The sequence below is a fragment of the Haliaeetus albicilla genome, chromosome 12 (genome assembly GCF_947461875.1).
Source record: "Haliaeetus albicilla chromosome 12, bHalAlb1.1, whole genome shotgun sequence".
Lineage (NCBI taxonomy): Eukaryota > Metazoa > Chordata > Aves > Accipitriformes > Accipitridae > Haliaeetus > Haliaeetus albicilla.
Genome location: NC_091494.1, coordinates 41774449 through 41790406, shown reverse-complemented (window position 1 = coordinate 41790406; position 15958 = coordinate 41774449). Strand labels below are relative to the sequence as shown.

The window sequence follows — 15958 nt, the reverse complement described above, 5'->3', positions numbered from 1 at the left end:
TTGGTTCTTCTGCAGCCCCCGTGGCACCAAGTCATCTGCACCTTGCAGGGACAACCCTCTGCAGAGAGGTTTGCTGAGCCTGAACCTTTGTGAACAGATTTTGGTGTTTTGCACTGCTATGCTCCTTACTAAAATAATATTTCAGCTGGTGGGGATTGTGATCTTTTCCCCTCCAGTGCACTCATAAATACAAAAATCTCTCCTCTCTGTGTTGGCTTCATGAGAAACTGCTGGTTTGGGTTCGTAGTGGGGAAGTACCCTGGGCAGTGTGGCAGGCTCTTGTATTGATCTTAGGTTAAATGAACTTAGATTAAAATGAGAAGGGTAACGACCTGGCCTGGAGTCCTGCTTTCCTGCTCATGCCAGTCTTTCTCTGTTGGAGCGCAGGAGGTGGCACAGTCTCAGGGCTGCTGTAGGGTTTGACCTTACTGTTTTTTTCTTTCCTGTTTCAGAGGGTCTGGCTGTGGGAGTTGGATTCGGGGCTATTGGAAAATCGGCGTCTGCGACCTTCCAAAGCGCCAGGTAAGCCACAACACCGCTTCTGCTCTGCGTGCATCAGGTTTTGTGTGTGCCTTTGCTTCTTGGAGTTTGTCTGTCTGTCCCACGTTGCTACTGAGCCAGGGTGGTTGGAGATGCATTGACTGAAACTTGTCTGGATGCACAAGCGTGGGCAGAAGGAGCAGAAGAAATTCCTAGTGCTCTTGCATTTTCCTAGTGGTTGTGCTTGTCAGGGCGTGACAGAGAAATGCCAAGATTTTCCACAAAAGCAGCATCCCCAACGGGTAGGAGCAGCTGCCAGAGCTGTTGGAAAGCGTGCAGTGGCTTTGTTTTCCATTCCTGCCAAGCAGGGCCACTACTCTCTGTAATTGGTGGCAATAAAGACCCTCAATCCTCCCGGCATCCCTGCTCGCCTGCTCCCGGTATCCCTGCTCGCCTGCTCCAGCCTTGTCAGCGGCCGCTTTCGCCCAGCTCAGTTTTTGGTAGCACTAGCATTGCCCCTGTGCCCCCATGCAAAACCTTTTGTGCTTCTCTAAGGGACTGGTGTGAACATGGGGGGGTTAATTCAGCTCCTTTAAACTGCCTGGAGGGGTTGGGGGGGAGCTTGGGCTTCAGGTACATTTTCATACCAAGCAGGAGCAAAACCTGAAGGGTACAGGGTGGGTGATAGCAGGGAGAGCCCTGCTGCTTCCCCACACCCAGCTGCCCCTGGCAGAGCTGAAACTGGGCTGACTGGGTGCATTGCTAAAGAAATGGGAAAAAGGCAGAAGTCTGGTGCGAAGCAGGAGCCGGAGGAGCTGCCTCGGCCATGGAAGAGCTGCTGGCACCTCTTGGCGGCTGGCTCGCAAACGGCACCCTCCTGCCCAGGCTCCTCGACATGCCGTTACCGATTGCTTTTCTTTTTCTGTTTTAATTTTATACCCGAGACTCATAGCACACCACGTTCCCTTCACCCTTTGTTTACCAGACCCATGCTGTAATTTATGTCGTTTGGGGACACGCAGTGTGTTCGGTCTGTGAATAACCTGCCCAGCCCTTATGGCTCATGGATGAAAATGCCATTATGTCTCAGCCGCCTTGTTCCTGCCAGAGGATCTACGGGGCCTCAGGGATGTTTTTGGAGCCCTCCAGGTTGTCCAGCCCCTTCTCTGGCCAAGCACAAGCTGCATTTGTGAGGACTGTGCAAAGACCTGAGCAAAACCTTCTGTACCCAATGCCCTGTTACATCCCCAGCTGATGGGGGACCCATCCTGATAGCACGGGCTGGCACCGGGTACGCTGCCCCAGGGACTTTGATTGCAGCAGATACTATCCAGATTTGTGGTGAGAAAAGCAGGATACACCAGCTCTAGATGGCGCGTTTTTCTAACCTTTTGAAATAAAAGGCTCTTCACAGAGTCTGTGGAGGCTCTAGAGATGCTTGAACAAAAGGACTTTTTTTCATCAGCTGCTCAGTAAAAGCTAAGAAGCCAGAAGCAACTGGTTCTTTCTCTGTATTTACAACAGCATTAATCACGTTAGATGGAAGGTGGAGACTGTACCATGAAAATACCAATGCAAATTTAGTCAGCTGCGAAAGGAGGCAAAATAACTTCGTTGCCATCAATCTGTCTGTCACTGTCATCTGCGGGCAGCCCAAAAATCGCTTGGTGTAGCCTTCCGCTGTGAAGCCATTTGGAAATATCCAAGAGTAAAATTTTAGGTGGCTAATTTGTGTTATGTAGGCTTAAGAAACAGCAGTGGAATTATACTTCATGTGAGCTAACACGAGAAATAGAGCTAACTCTTTTGACACATCCGAAGGGGAAATTGCTCCTTGGCCAACCTCAGCTCTTAGAGGACATGACAGTCGTGATCCCTTTCGTGTCCATTATTTTGAAATAGCGTTTTAATGAAACAGCTGCGTGACTCGGTTTACCTCCTCCATTCTGCTTCTGCTTCCCCCTGGGTGTGACTAACCGCGTTAGCACCAAGCTGAGCCGGAGCTGGGGTGAGCTGCTTCTCGGGAAGGCTTATTCCTTCAAACCGTGAATTGTGCAAAAGTATTTATGAACGCTCCGACACGCTCAGAGCCCGAGCAAAAGATGCAGGATGCTTGCAATGGCTGCTGTATGTTTCCAGGGTTGGCTGTGACTTGCCCATGCTAACCAAAGGACCTTCCTTGCTGACTTGTGCTTGATGAATAAATGCTGGCTTGCCTGGGGAAGCGCACTGCCTGATTGCATTGCTCCCAGAGGGGTGAAATCTCGGCAGGAGCCCGAATTCATTCCAGCTCACTGTAGGGCCCTGGTGAGACACAGCCGGGCTCTATCCTGAAGGGCTGTTTCCAGAGCCACGGGCTTTGCAAATAAGCAGCGCGTTTGCAGAGAGACGATTAGGAAGAAGGGGAGAGCACCAGCCGCTCTGCAAACCGCAGCGGTGCTGCAGCAGCGACGTCTGGGCGTTGCGAGCAGCCGGGTGCTGCTCTGGCTTGGTTTGCTTTCAGGCTGGTCTGAAGCAAGCTCTCTGGGTGCAAACTGCCATGCACCGGCGCACCTCAAGGGTGGGTGTTGCAACAGGGTCCCTGCCTGCCTCAGCCGGCCGTCACGGTCCCACGTGCTTCGCTTTTTTTCCACGTAGCGCAGCCATGCTCCCCGGCTTTGTTAGGATGAGGGTTAGTACCCTGTTCCCGATACTTTGCGGGGATCCCGCAAGGCTTTTCCTAGGCTAAGGACTTTCCCCTGCACTGGCGGCTGGAAGGTTTCTCGGTGCTGCCCGCGGCAGGAGGGATGCTGCGGGGCTCCCACCCTGGCCGTGCGGTTGGGGCTGTGCCGGTGCAGAGCTCAGCCCTGGCCGAGCATGGCAAGGGACCCATTTTGGGGTTTTAAAGGATAGTGGGGCTGGGTGTGCTGCAGAGAAGCACAACCTGCGGTTGCTGGTGAGCACCAGCACGGGCAGTGTAAGCAGCGTAGTGCAGGCAGAGACCTGCAGCTGATGGTCTGGGTCAGGGGGAGACTTTGGGGTTTGGTTAAAAACCATAAAAGGATGATTAGGAAGCAGGGTGGGATTCTTGCCTTTTAAAACACCCAGCGCTTTGCATGTGCTGGCATCACCTCTGCCATTCTGTGACTCTCTGCGCTCTTGTAGGGTCCTGCCCCTTACCTCTACGCTTGCAGGATCCGACCCTCCGGGCTTCTCCATCCACCCCATCTCCCTGGAGCATCTTGGTGCTGCTTGCCAGGCCCCTGCCCGCACTCGTCCGCGTTTCTTTGCTGCCACCGGGTGTGCAGGCTCCGTTCCTGCGATCTCGCTCCTCCACGGCTCCTCTCTGCCGGTGCCAGGGCTCGCCCTTGGATTACAGCCCCTCGCCTTGTGAATTGTTTCATTTATGGCTTGCGGCGTGGGGGGAACCCACTTTATTTGGCTTGTCAGGGGATGCGAGCGAAACGTGGTCCCGTGCCTGAGGAAGGTGGGGTCTTGCCGGTGGGGTTGGATCTTTGCTTTTGGTGCTCCTTCAGCTGGGCAGCATGCTTGAGCCTTTTTTTGGAAAGGTGATGTAGGTTTTACGGCAGTTTAGACAGGGCTTAGGACAACCTAATGTCTGCTCTCAGGGTGTTTCCCATGGGGGGCTGAGTCGGTGCTCGTCCTTGGGCAGGAGCATCCCTCCCTGCTGCGGAGCATCCCTCCCTGCTGCGGGACTGCGGTTCGCCTGCCCAATTCCTGGCAAGGATAAAATCATCGGAAAGTCCCATGGGCTGGAAATAGTGGCTCAAGGACAAAGCTGCTGCGATGACAGAAGAGGAGTGAGACCCAGAGCGAGTGTGTGTCCGGGGTGGAGGAGCGATACCCAGGAAGAGGAGCGGTGCCCGGTGTGGGGTGTGCAGCGAGCCCCCGGGAGGGGAAGGTCCCCTCCAGATGTGAGCAGGGAGGCAAGAGCTGCTCCTGGCTGCCTTCCAGGCAGGAAGGTAAAGAGAAGGGCAGCCATGTCTTAAAAAAGCTGTTTTACCTCCCCCTCTTTGCACACTACAGCACGGGGGGGGAGGAAACCCTCTCCACCTTGTGTGGCTGATTTAACAGGAACCAGATGGGGCTGGAGCTGCTGAGATCAAGACGGGCTGAATTTACACTTCCCTCGGCTGCTCTGGGGATGCGGAGTGGGCAGGAGTGCAGGCAGGGGTGCAGGCAGGGCTGTCTAACACTGGTGCACTTTGTCGGTGGTTTTCCTGGGGCTGGGTGTAGGAAGAGAGGGGCTGGGAGAGGTCCCCGCTGCTGGCCACGCTCCGCACGTTTCCATCCACCGGGGCTGTGGTGCAGGGGAGTTGCGTGTGTCGGGGTGGTCTCCTCTCTCCAAGTCCCTGCTGGGTCTTTTAGAGGACAAAAGCACCCACCAGTGAACCCTGGGGCAACCCTGAGCCCCTCATTCTGTGGGGGGGTTACACCAGCCACGCTGGGCAGATGCAAGGTGGGGTTTGGGGTAGGCAGGGAGGAGATCCTAAGTGCCCACTCCGCCGTCCTCTCTGGACCCAAATCCCTTCCTTCGAGACCCACCTCGACACTGCTGCGTTGGCACCCAGGAGCCCGCGGCATCTCCGATCCCTCATCCCCTGCCCACGTGGTGGGAGCTCGTGCCTTGGCTGGAAACACAAGAGCGGAGGGGGAGGTAGGGTCCCTGGGGACCTCTCTTTTTCTCTCCCCTCCCTGCCCCATCGGAGCTTCTTCCTTTGAGAATCAACACGAGGGGCTGGGTATCCCCCTCCCCATCCCACCCAGCATCGTGCCATTGCCTTGGTGTGATGACTGGATTTGGGGGGAGCCCGGTGGTGCAGGGGAGCGGAGAGGGATGTCCCCGGGGGGGGTTAGTGGGGATGTAGGAGGCTAGTTCTACTTGCCCCTTACAAATCCTCCCTGTGCTGTTTGCTTTCTGAAAGCAGGAGGCAGCTTGTAATTGTGTTGTATGCAAGCACACAAAAAGCCAAATCTGTTTTCTTATGGAGCGTGGCTTCTTCCTGCAATTTTTTTCTGTCAAAGAGGAATTCACCATGAAATTAATTTCCTTGGTCAGGATTGCAGGAACTTCTGAACATACCTGTGTTATACTGCAGAGTGAACAGAAAACTACTGTAAAAAGCCTGGGCCAGCAATTTTGCTTTCAACAGGAGAAAGATTTGGGAATGTCTTTAAGATATGGACCCAGTGCCCTGAGGAGGCGGATGGAGGGTGAGGGCTTCGCCTCTGGATGGCAGCGGTGGGGGGAGACGGGCGAGTGGTAAAAGCAGGACAGTTTCTGCAGCCGGTCTCATCTGTGCAGTGAGTGGGGGCTGGACTCGGATGGCTTCCTTGGCTGGCTAATTTGGGGGGGAAAAGGGAATCTGTTGCACAATTAACTTTGAACTGGCTGGATTTTCTCTGCCAGTCCCTCTCTGGCTGATCTGCTCCTCTGTAATCACGGCACTGTGTTTCCAGCAGTTAGGATATCCACTGCATCACTGGCTGGCACCACAGGCAACGGGCAATTCACCGGCTGGTACCCGCGGTTCTCCCGGCTGAGCTGTTTTCCATGTGGGATGTGAAGCCTGTGCACTTGGGATGCTCTTCCAGGGGAAATAATCTCCACGTGCCAGTTCCCCCTCGAGCACGGGTGCACAGGGGGTCTTCCTCCCAGTCTCTGTAGCATATGGTGGCTGCGTGGGTGTAACCTCCGAGTGTGTCATTTTGCAGCCTCAGTATTATTTTAATGTTGTTTGTGTGTGTAATTTAAAAAATAGGATAAAAGGTTATTATTAAGGCTGGAAAATCAAGCCCGAAGCTACTGGGAGATGCTGGCAACACGGTTGCCAGTGCGCTTTTTGCTAGGATCTTTGTAAGCACGCGTTGCAAACTGTGGTCTTTGCCCAGATGCCCTCTCTTTTCCCCGCTCCAGCTCCCCTGCCCTCACCGTCCATCTCTAGGTCCTTTGTGGTTTGGTTCAGGCTTCCTCCGAATCGTAGGACAGAGGGTACGTGAGCACCGCAGTGCCTGGCTGCAGCCCTGGGCGGTCTGCAGGGACAGAGCATCCTCTGAGGATCGGGGGGTCCTGGGGGGGGGACGGGTGTCCCCAGGGACCGGAGTTGCTGTCTGTTCTCATGCGACACAGCACGGGAGCTGCGGGGCCACGGTGCGCTGCAGCGTTAACTCTGTAAGAAAGCAGCCTTTGTCACGGCATGAGGCTAAGTCCGGTCACAAGGGACAGTATGTGCCAGAAAATAAAATTTAAAAAAAAAAAAAGATAGTTTCAACTGCGGCAGGGTTTTCAGGTCCTGGGTAATCAGTGAGGTCTAAGTTTGGCAGAGGGATCATTTAATTTTAATTTCGACCAGTGCTGCGAGCCATCCGCAGCCTGGGGCTGGGTGCTCCCGCAGCCTTTCAGCTTTGGCGTGATATGCGCTGCCGGGCTGCCGGGGCTAACCACGCTGAGATGACGGGCGACTTCTGCCTTGTCTGAAAAAGCATTCATCTCCTTTACTGTACGTTTGCTGGGCTTGTTTCACAAAATACCTCCCTGTGCAATGGTTTGAACAGCCAAGCCTGGTGCTCTATTCCCATGTATCTTATGTTATGTTCGTATATTCGATATACGTATCGTATGTTATGTTCTGCATTTTCATTGCTGGCTTGTGTCTGTGCTGCCTGCTCTGGGCACCTTCCCTGTCCTCCTGGCATGGATGGGGCAGAGCTGCTTCTCTACTTCTTCCATCAAAAATAGGAGGTGAGTTAGGACAGTGCGGACCTGACTGTTACAGCGAGTAACTTGGCTGGTCGCAGGCAAGAAGTATCTGCAAGTCCGACTCGAACTGAAACGACAGAATAAAACGCGGATGGGATTTTACTGCACTCCTCCTCTCCCAAAGCGCATCGTGCATTTTTATTTTTCAACGCACCCCTGTTCCGGGGTAGAAAGCTCATGTCCCTGCTGATGGGCAGGAAAGCAGAGGTGCCCGGGATGACCTGCAGGCTCTGGGCTCGCAGTCCGACGCTGGCAGTTTCTGCAGAGCAAGAGCTGCAGCCGAACCATCCCCATCCCTGGTTGCTGCTCCTCTCCCATCTGACACTAGGTGGTAACATCCATGTTCCTATCAGCCTGTTCTCCGCAGATTTGGGGCTGATTCATAGTTTTGCACCGCTGTAGGGCAAGCCCTGAAGCTAACGGGACTCCCAAATGTGGCTTTTTTGCTGGCAAAACGCCTAGCAGAGGGCTGCTCTTTCAGACGCGAGACAGCGTTCAAATAAGTGAAACCGATATCGAGTTAAATGCTATAAATTACTATGAGCAGATGAAATATATGAAGGACTATAAGTTTGAAAAATAAAGTGAAATGTTTTGTTAAGCCATGGGTGGTCTGGGCCCCGGGTCCTCTTAGGATACCACGGATGCAAATAATTTAGAGAGGTTAAAAATGGCGCAGGCAAATTTTTGGCAAACCTCTGCTTTAGGATGAAGCGGAGTACCTTTAGGGGTGGTGGGGCCGCGGGGTGTCAGTTGCTGCCTCTGGTTTAACGCAGGGGGAGTTGGGGGGGCTCTGTTTGTGGTGACGATGGCAGCTTTCCCTGCGTGGCTGGGGAGCGATTCTCGGGGTTCGCGTGGATCCCCTTTAGCAGCTGTAGCAGTCGGAGGGTGAGCCGGCGGCAGGGGAACCCCCCGGGTCTCGGGTGGGGGCAGAGGCATCTCCCTCCTGTGGGGGTCACCCCCTCAGCACCCTCTTTTCCTGGGCGAGGTGGACCTGCACCCAGCGAGCTTTTCTCACCTCAACCCGAAGCTCCTCGGGGCAAGGACGGATTCCTTCTCCCCTTCAGCAGCTCCCAAATCCAACCTTGTTGCATCCTCTTCTCCAAGCTGCAGGTAACGTTTTGTCCAGGGTCCGAGCCCTGCTCGCCGCGGATGCAAGGAAGTGGAAAAGTGCACGTTTCTATGGGTTTAATGTTTAACTTGGGCTTGCCCTTCCCCAGCACAGCTCGGCTTGCAAAGTGCTTTTGGTGCCGACAGACTATCGCGTCGTGGCACCGGAGCTCCCACCAGCATCCCACCTGCCCTGGCTATCTCCTGAATGAAAGCTCCTATTTAGGGCAGCTGGAGAGCGGGTGTGAGTGTGGAAGTGATGTAAACAGATATTTTTTTATTTTTTTTTTCCCCCTGATGATGATGGTGATGTTTCCTCCACTGCAGCACAATGGTTCCCATTCATCGGCCCTTTTGCTGGGAATGCTGGCCTTGTTTTGATCTGTTGTGCCCACAGATTGTTTCCTGTCCAGCTTTGGTAAAACAGACAGAAAAGAGGCTTCGAGTTGACAGGCAGACTTTGACTATGGCTTGGAAAATATTATTTCATGGGACAGCCTGTGCCTCCCACGCTGTGTCTCTCAGGCTGGAAGAAAAAAAAAATCGGCTTGATTAATGTACGGAGATTGAAACCAGGCAAAAATTTTATACTGTGTTTTCTCTGAATGAATGGAAATCATTGTGGTCTGAGAGACAGCAGAAGACACACTGGGTTTTTCTCTCGTTCGCACACACACAATCTCTGCCTCTTGCTTATGAATAGATCCACAGTGGAGCTAATAAAGAGGTTGCTCGGGTAGGATCAAAATGTGGGGTCGAATCACAACCTCTTTATCGGATGAAGGCCGTGCACAGAAACACCTAATGGAAGAAACCCACTTATTGATGGTAGGTGAGGTGGGGCTGCACGGGGATTTCCACGTTTCCCCGGGATCCCAGACAAATGCTGCTCCTGCAGCCAGGCTGCTCCTGCCCGAGGTGCAGAACAAAGCCCAGCGCTGCCGCTGGTTACAAAATAAAACTGTTGGAAGATGCTTATTAAGCACCTTTTAATTAGCCTCTCCTGAAGGTAGATGTTTATTACTAAGTGAGAGTTAATGAGCAGGGTAGGTTTCTCGAGGGTTTTTCTTTTGTGAACGGTGGGGATGGTACCCAGGTGTATTTTCACCATGGCTGGTGCTCTAGAGAAGAAAGTGGCTTGGAAGGGTTTGGCAAGCCATAAACCAGGACCGTGGCTCCTCAGCTGCTGCGTTTCTCATCGTGGCTTAATGAACCTCAGCAGCGATGGCTGAAGAGATGGAGAGGAGAGGGAGGCTGCTGCCGGCGGCGATGGCTTCTTCCCACCAGAAGCCTCAGAAGCAGATGTCCCAGCCCCTGTGTGCAAACGTGCAGATTGGCTTTAAGAGAAGAAATGCACAATTTAGGGCAGAAGAACAGGTCTCAGCTCCGGATGAAATCAGGCTGCGTGGATGTTGGGAAAGCGATCTGCTCCATCACTTGCCGGGAGAGCCGGGGCTTCGGTTTGGCAGTGAGGGGACAGACGTCCCATGCTCGCCCTGCTGGAGCAGCAGAGCTGATGCACGTGCGCTCCATCTGCCAAAGTTTTGTATTTCTCTCTTTGCCCATCGGAAAACAGTTATTGTAAATGGGTATTACACCTCTTCTAGGTCCTTAGGAAAAGGAAGTGGGTGCCTGGGAAGCAACGTGAGGTGGGCTCGTACAGCTTTCCCCCCACAGAGACGTTTGCAGGGTTGTGCAGTATCTCTGTCATCTTGGGTGGAGTTCCCCAGTTCTTGTTTGAAGCCTTAGCAGATGCTGCAGGACCGCTCCGATGTGCTTGGTTTGTGGTGTAGGGGAGATCTCACGAAGCAGCCCCTGGTGCAAGGCTGAATGGAGGATGGCCGTGGTCCGTGGAGTGGCAGAGCCTCCCTTCCCGCTCCTTATCCTCGATAAACAAACTTACACCACTGACAGACAGGAGCCAGACTGACCACGATGTCTTGGCTTCCTCCTGTATCCAAGAAAAATTATTACTGCGTGAATAATGAAATCAGCATGACACCAAACACAACAGCGCGTTCAGCATCTCCCGGAGCAGCTCCGGAGCTGCCGACGGCTCCTGTCATCTTGCATGGCCAGGTCTGCGGGACGGGCAAAAAAAATGCGGTGGGAAGCGGTGTGGCCTGCAGTGTTTTTATTGAGCTGCCTTCAAAGCTACTAGATGTTTTCCTCACCAGGAAAACATTTGTTCTCCTGCAGTGCCTGGATAGTCTATCGTCCTGCAGACGGACCTGCTTCCCATTTTGGTGCAATGCTGGAGGGTTAAATCTGGGGTCTTATGGCGCTTTGCCACTCAGTCCCTGATGTGGAGAGATGCAGGCAAGGAGCAGAGACCTTGTTTTCCAATCTTTGGATCAGGAGCAGAGCGTAAACATTTTCCTGGTCCTCAAAAAACGCAGTAGCTTGGTTTGGTCAAAGTAATCGGGGTTGCTGGAGACTGGTTCAGGGTGAATTTAAATTTGTGGGGGAGACTTCCCTGATGCAAACCAGGTCTCTGGACCCCAGCAAGGACCCTCGCCTGCCTAGAGCACCGCGGGTCCTCTGGGCGATGGATGGGCGGTGGGAAGGTGCTTATGTCCCACCATCAAGCAGAGGCGGGGGGAGCCGTGCCGAGCCCCCCCGGCAAAGGGAACCCATTTCGGATCGGCAGCTGCTGTCAGGCAAGGCTCCAGCCGGGAGAGCAGCAGTACTTGGCAGCGAACCGCGTCTCGAATGGTTTACCTTGGCCTTGTGGTGCTGGTCCTGCCTCCTGCCAGGCTGGGGAGGTCGGGGTAGGTCCGTTCCCTCCATCCCCGTGCACCAGTGCCGGGGGGGGGGGATGCTTTTCGGAGGGTGCTTTTTTTGCTTTTTGAGTCTTGCAAGCGGGTGCTTGGCTGGCCGGGGGTGGTTTTCCATTGCACGGACAACTGCTCTTTCTGAGGCAGCCGGCTGTCAGAGGTCGTTCTCGGCTGGCGATGCTGCTGGGGAGCCCGTGGAGATGCCGAAGAGGGAATTTTGGAGCAGAGCTGTGTGCTGCCTGCTGGGTCCTGTAGAGGTGCTGGGCAGGGGGTGAGGGAGATGAGAAGCATCTTCCAAAAGCAGCCAAACTGCAGGCTGCTAGAGAAAACGGGTGCTTTGTGCTTTCCTGAAATTCAGAAACCAAAATTCAAGGCGCTTGAAGTCAGGGTCTCGGGGAAACCTCCCCGAAGTGGTGCAGCCCATGGCGGAGCCAGGCTGAGCAGAATCCCTCGGGCTCTGTGCTTTGCATCCGCATGTCGGAGGCTCCTTTGCCACATTGGTGCTGGCAGGTTTGGTGGCAACACTCGTTCTTCTTCACTTGCCTGTCCCTTGTCCAAGATGATTGGGTCGAAAGCCCGTAGCAGCCCAGCCTCCGCTGGGCCCCAGCTCCTGGGGCTGGATGGGTGCTGCAGCCTTTATTTATTGCCCCGGGCTGGAGGAGGAGAAGACCTCCCAAGTCAGCAGGGAGGTCTCCAGAGCCTGGCTGGGAGCCGGGCTGCTGGCTACGAATCCCTCACTGGCCATTCGCATTTACATCACTGTTTGTATAAATAGCCTCCCCTCCTCTCTCACTTCTTCCTTATCCCTTACTCAAGTGTCTGGACCAAGGAGGGGTTTTGGTTGATTTGTAATACTTATGAGAGAGAGCTGGCCTCCCAAACAACATCTGGCTCCGTGGAAAGTCTGTGTAACGGTTGCTTTCTTCTCTTTCTGTGGTGGTCACTGCGTCTGCAGATACAACCTGAAGGGCAGGGGATGCCAGGAGCAGCTCCCGCGTGGAGCGCTTTGGCTTCTCGCCTCCCTGCGAGAGGGCTTTGCGGGTTGCTGGCCGACCCTTTCCCCAGGTGTGCTGTTGGCCGACTGAACGGTTTCTGGCCAAGCTATGGCTGGGTGATGCAATGGCTTAGCAGCCTGTGGTGGCCCTGCAAGAGAAGAAGGCTTCAGCTCTGTGTTCGCAAGAAGCCCTGAGCAGCAGCTGCTGAATGCACTGTAGTGCTTCCCCAGGGCTCCGGCTCACCCTGCGCCCCGTGTTGGAGGTGAGGCACTTGTGGTTTTCATTGCAACCGTGTTGGGTGTCTGCATCATCCTCGTGTGTTTTAGAGGAGAGCGGCTGGGGAGGCTGCCCAGAGCTGGGGAGGACCACGGAGGGGTCCCGGGGCCGGCTCTCCGTGGCAGTGTGTGATGCTCTGGCCGGAGGACCGATAACGATGCAGTCCCAGCGGGTGCTGCAGAGGATGGGTTAGTCAGGAGGTGAGCTGGGGCTGCTCCCTCCCCGGCCCCGAAAGCTAAAACCTGGCAATCACAAGTTCTCCAGGACCTTACCGCAAAGGTCTGTCCTGCCCAGCTTTGATCTGCAAAGTGTACCCGTTCAGTTCCTGTTCACCTTAAAATAAATGAAGAGGGCAAAGAAAAAATCAGAGAAAGAAAAAGCCATTATCCCTGTTTATCTTATCAAGATAATGCCAAACAAAGCTCACTTTGAACACCAGGTTTGTCTTTGCAGCCCCCGTGGTTTGTTCCTCTCTTTAGCAGCCTGGTTTAAAAATAAACCCTCCAAGGAGGGGAAGCAATTTGAATGAAGACATTGTTACTGTACATGATGTGATAATAGGGCCTTTTATAGCTACAGCTGTTAGTAAATTGTTTAGTTCCAGGTTTTCGGGCTGCATAAAGGAGTCGCTCTGGTGCTTTCACTCTCTCCCCTGGCGTGTTTGAACAGTGATGCTGCAGGAGAGGGAAGAGGAGAAACCGTTTCAGTACTTTTAATTTTGCTCTTAGCTAATGATCCCCATCAGGATGCAAACGGGGACGCGGGGGAATCATCCGTGAGCCCCTTGATGCAACCCTGCCGCGGTGGTGGGAGCAAGTGGGATGCTGAGCTCCATCCTGATGTTACTGCAGGCACCTGAGAGAGGATGAGTGAAATACATATGTATATGGATCTATACGTATAGCTGGGCTTTTGATTCCCTTCAGGTTCTTTTCAGCCCCTAGCAGGGAGGAAGAATAATGTCCTTATTAACTACACTCATCCTTCTTCCCTTGCCTTGCTCGAGGCTTTTGTTTTCTGTAAGCGATGGGGGCCGTGTGTGCCGATGGCTGCCTGGATCTGGAGGACAAAGCAAAAAAAAAAAACCCTAAAAAATACCCCCTAAACCTTTCCTCTGCCCCAGCATGCTATTTGCAGTGAGATTTCCATGGCATGTAAAATCATTTTCTATGTGAAACGTGCTTATAATTAAAAGATTCATACAAAAAGGAGAGGCTTGGTATTTTTGCATGAAGCTATAAACATTAATTGGCAGGTATTATTGGGAATTTTTATAGGTGGGCCATAATCCCAGCCCTGCTTTTAGACCACCCAGCTTCTGTGTGTGTTTAATTTTTTAAAAAATATTTTAATAACCTTTATAAGGTTCTGTATCTCCCTCCAGCTCTAGCCCCACCCAAGATCAATGCAGCCACATCGTTAAATCCTGCTTTATTTATGGGCGTGCCTATATGAATATGTAAAAATTTAAATTGTCTGCAGTCTGATGCTGTTTAAAATAGAGTTAACGAGGTCTCACATGAGGGTCTTCTTAAAGTATTTAAAAATAGGTGCTTCTGACTTGTAGGGTCTTAACCGAAACCTCCTGGTGATGGTTAGAGTTGGAAGGTGCTGCCTGTGGCTCCTCAGTGGCTGCCAGGGAAGGATGTTCTTGGTTTCTGCTCGAAAATGGAGAAATTTCTGTCCAAGCCATCACTTTCGGGAGCCGGCTCTGACAAGGTGTGAGCTCTTGCTGTCCCCACAGACTCTTCTTTTTATGGCCTTTGCCATTCTGCTTGTAACAGTTTGGGGAGATTTACAGGGTGCCTCGGGGCTGGGTGTCTGCAGGGCTTGGGGTGGCCCCTACTGATGCTGAGCGTTTTCTCTTTTCCCATCAATATGCTTCTGAAAAAGGAAAGATGCTGTGAATAACAGCGATGGCGGAAGCCCTGCAACTCTGCGTGCTGCTTTTTAATGCTGCCTTCCTATCCTTATCTTACAAACAGGGAAACTGAGGCAGGTCCCCGCTGCATGGGCAGAGCTCAGCAGGGGCTGAGCCTCTCCGGGGACTCACCCACCCGTCATCCCACCTCGGGCCGGGTCCCCACCTCCCCACCGGGCTGGGCAGAGCTGGGGACCACCCGCCGGCTGCCGGGACCCCGTTTGTGCGCGGGCGATGTCACCGGCGTCAGACCTGGGAATAGTTGGGTTTTGGGCTGGTCCCTTTCCTTGAGCATGAATTTAACCCCAGTAAATACGATGGGGAAGCGATGCTGAGAATAGGAAGCGATGTCTTAATCTGTTTATCAGTATCTGTTAACTTTTTAGCTAGGGGGACCATAACCGTCCAAATAGAAATTTCGCTGTGTGATGGATCCTGCTTTTCATTACGTGCCGTGAGAGCAAGCGGGAGGGCAAGGGCGATTCCTCCTGACTTACATCTCCTGCAAAGGGGGTTTTGCAGGGAGTGACTCCAGGGCTTGGGTCACGTCTCCTGCTCGTTTTGCAGATACCAGCCCTGGAGAGCCGGAGCTGGGTGAGGCTCGGCCGACGCTGGCCGGATCCTGCGCTCGCAGGTCGCGTTCACGCTCTTATCTGGCAGCAGGAAAAAGCACCGAGGCTCCCCGAGCCTTTCCTGCTGCGTAGCCGAGGTCAAAACATGGCGAGAGAGAAGAGAGCAGGAACACACGGAGCTCATGAAACGTGTCTTTGTGCTTTCCAGATCGGGGGAGATGTGAACTTTTACCCTGTGCGTGAGTCTGACTCATAAATCAAACAGTTACATGAATAACCGGGCAGATAAGAATAAAGATTTTAAAACCCCAGAGGAATAAATAGTCCCTAGACAATGGGACCCCTCCGTGCGATCCGGCGGTAGATACACGCCTGCCATAACAGAACAATGACCACTGGCCGGCCGTGCACAGCCCCGGTTTCTATCACTTATCGCTCGCCCCAGCCGACATTGAGGTTTTGAACTTGCTCTTGCTGGCAGCTGCTCGCATCAGGGCACGGCTGGAGGAGAGTGTCCGGATTCGTGTCCTTTCGGCTGAGCCCCCCTGGCTTCGCTGGGATGGGGAGGAGATGCCGCAGCCCCGCAGGGCATCCGAGCCCGGGCTGGCAGTGCCTGGTACCCGATGTGACAACCCTCACGTGTACTGCGTATCTCGTGGGGTGGTCTTGCACCCTTAGCCAGCTGCCTCGGAGGGCTTGCCTACCTTCGCGTGCCAGTCCCCAGTTTCCTCAGCCAGTTAAACCATAAGGATAACAACTTGGTGGTTCATGTGGGAAGGGTTTGGGGGGGCGGGGGGGGTCAGTGTCAGTCTTTTCGGGGGAGTGCAAGGGGATGCACTGACCGTGAGATGGGTCAGGGAGCTGAGCTTTGTGTTAGATGTTGGTTGAATTGGGATTCGGGAGCGGAGGAAGGACAGGTCCTCGGTGCTTGTGCAAGTCTAGCAAAAACACGTGTGCCGTGGGTAGGACGCAGAGCACACCAACACGCGGCAGGGTTGGGGAAAGGAAAGTAGAAAAAAAAGTCCTGCGTGTTTTAGCCGAGTGATGTAACTTGAAGATGGAACCAG

The 15958-nt window shown here is 53.6% G+C and overlaps 1 protein-coding gene across 2 annotated transcripts in view; it reads left to right on the top strand.

Moving 5' to 3' along the window:
- Positions 1 to 15958, top strand: part of SLC39A11 (solute carrier family 39 member 11) — a 96941-nt gene that overhangs the window by 71428 nt on the left and 9555 nt on the right. For both annotated transcript variants that reach the window (XM_069799371.1, XM_069799372.1), the window contains exon 7: positions 453 to 522. In XM_069799371.1, the coding sequence (XP_069655472.1) occupies positions 453 to 522 (70 nt within the window). The remainder of the gene's footprint in view (positions 1 to 452; positions 523 to 15958) is intronic.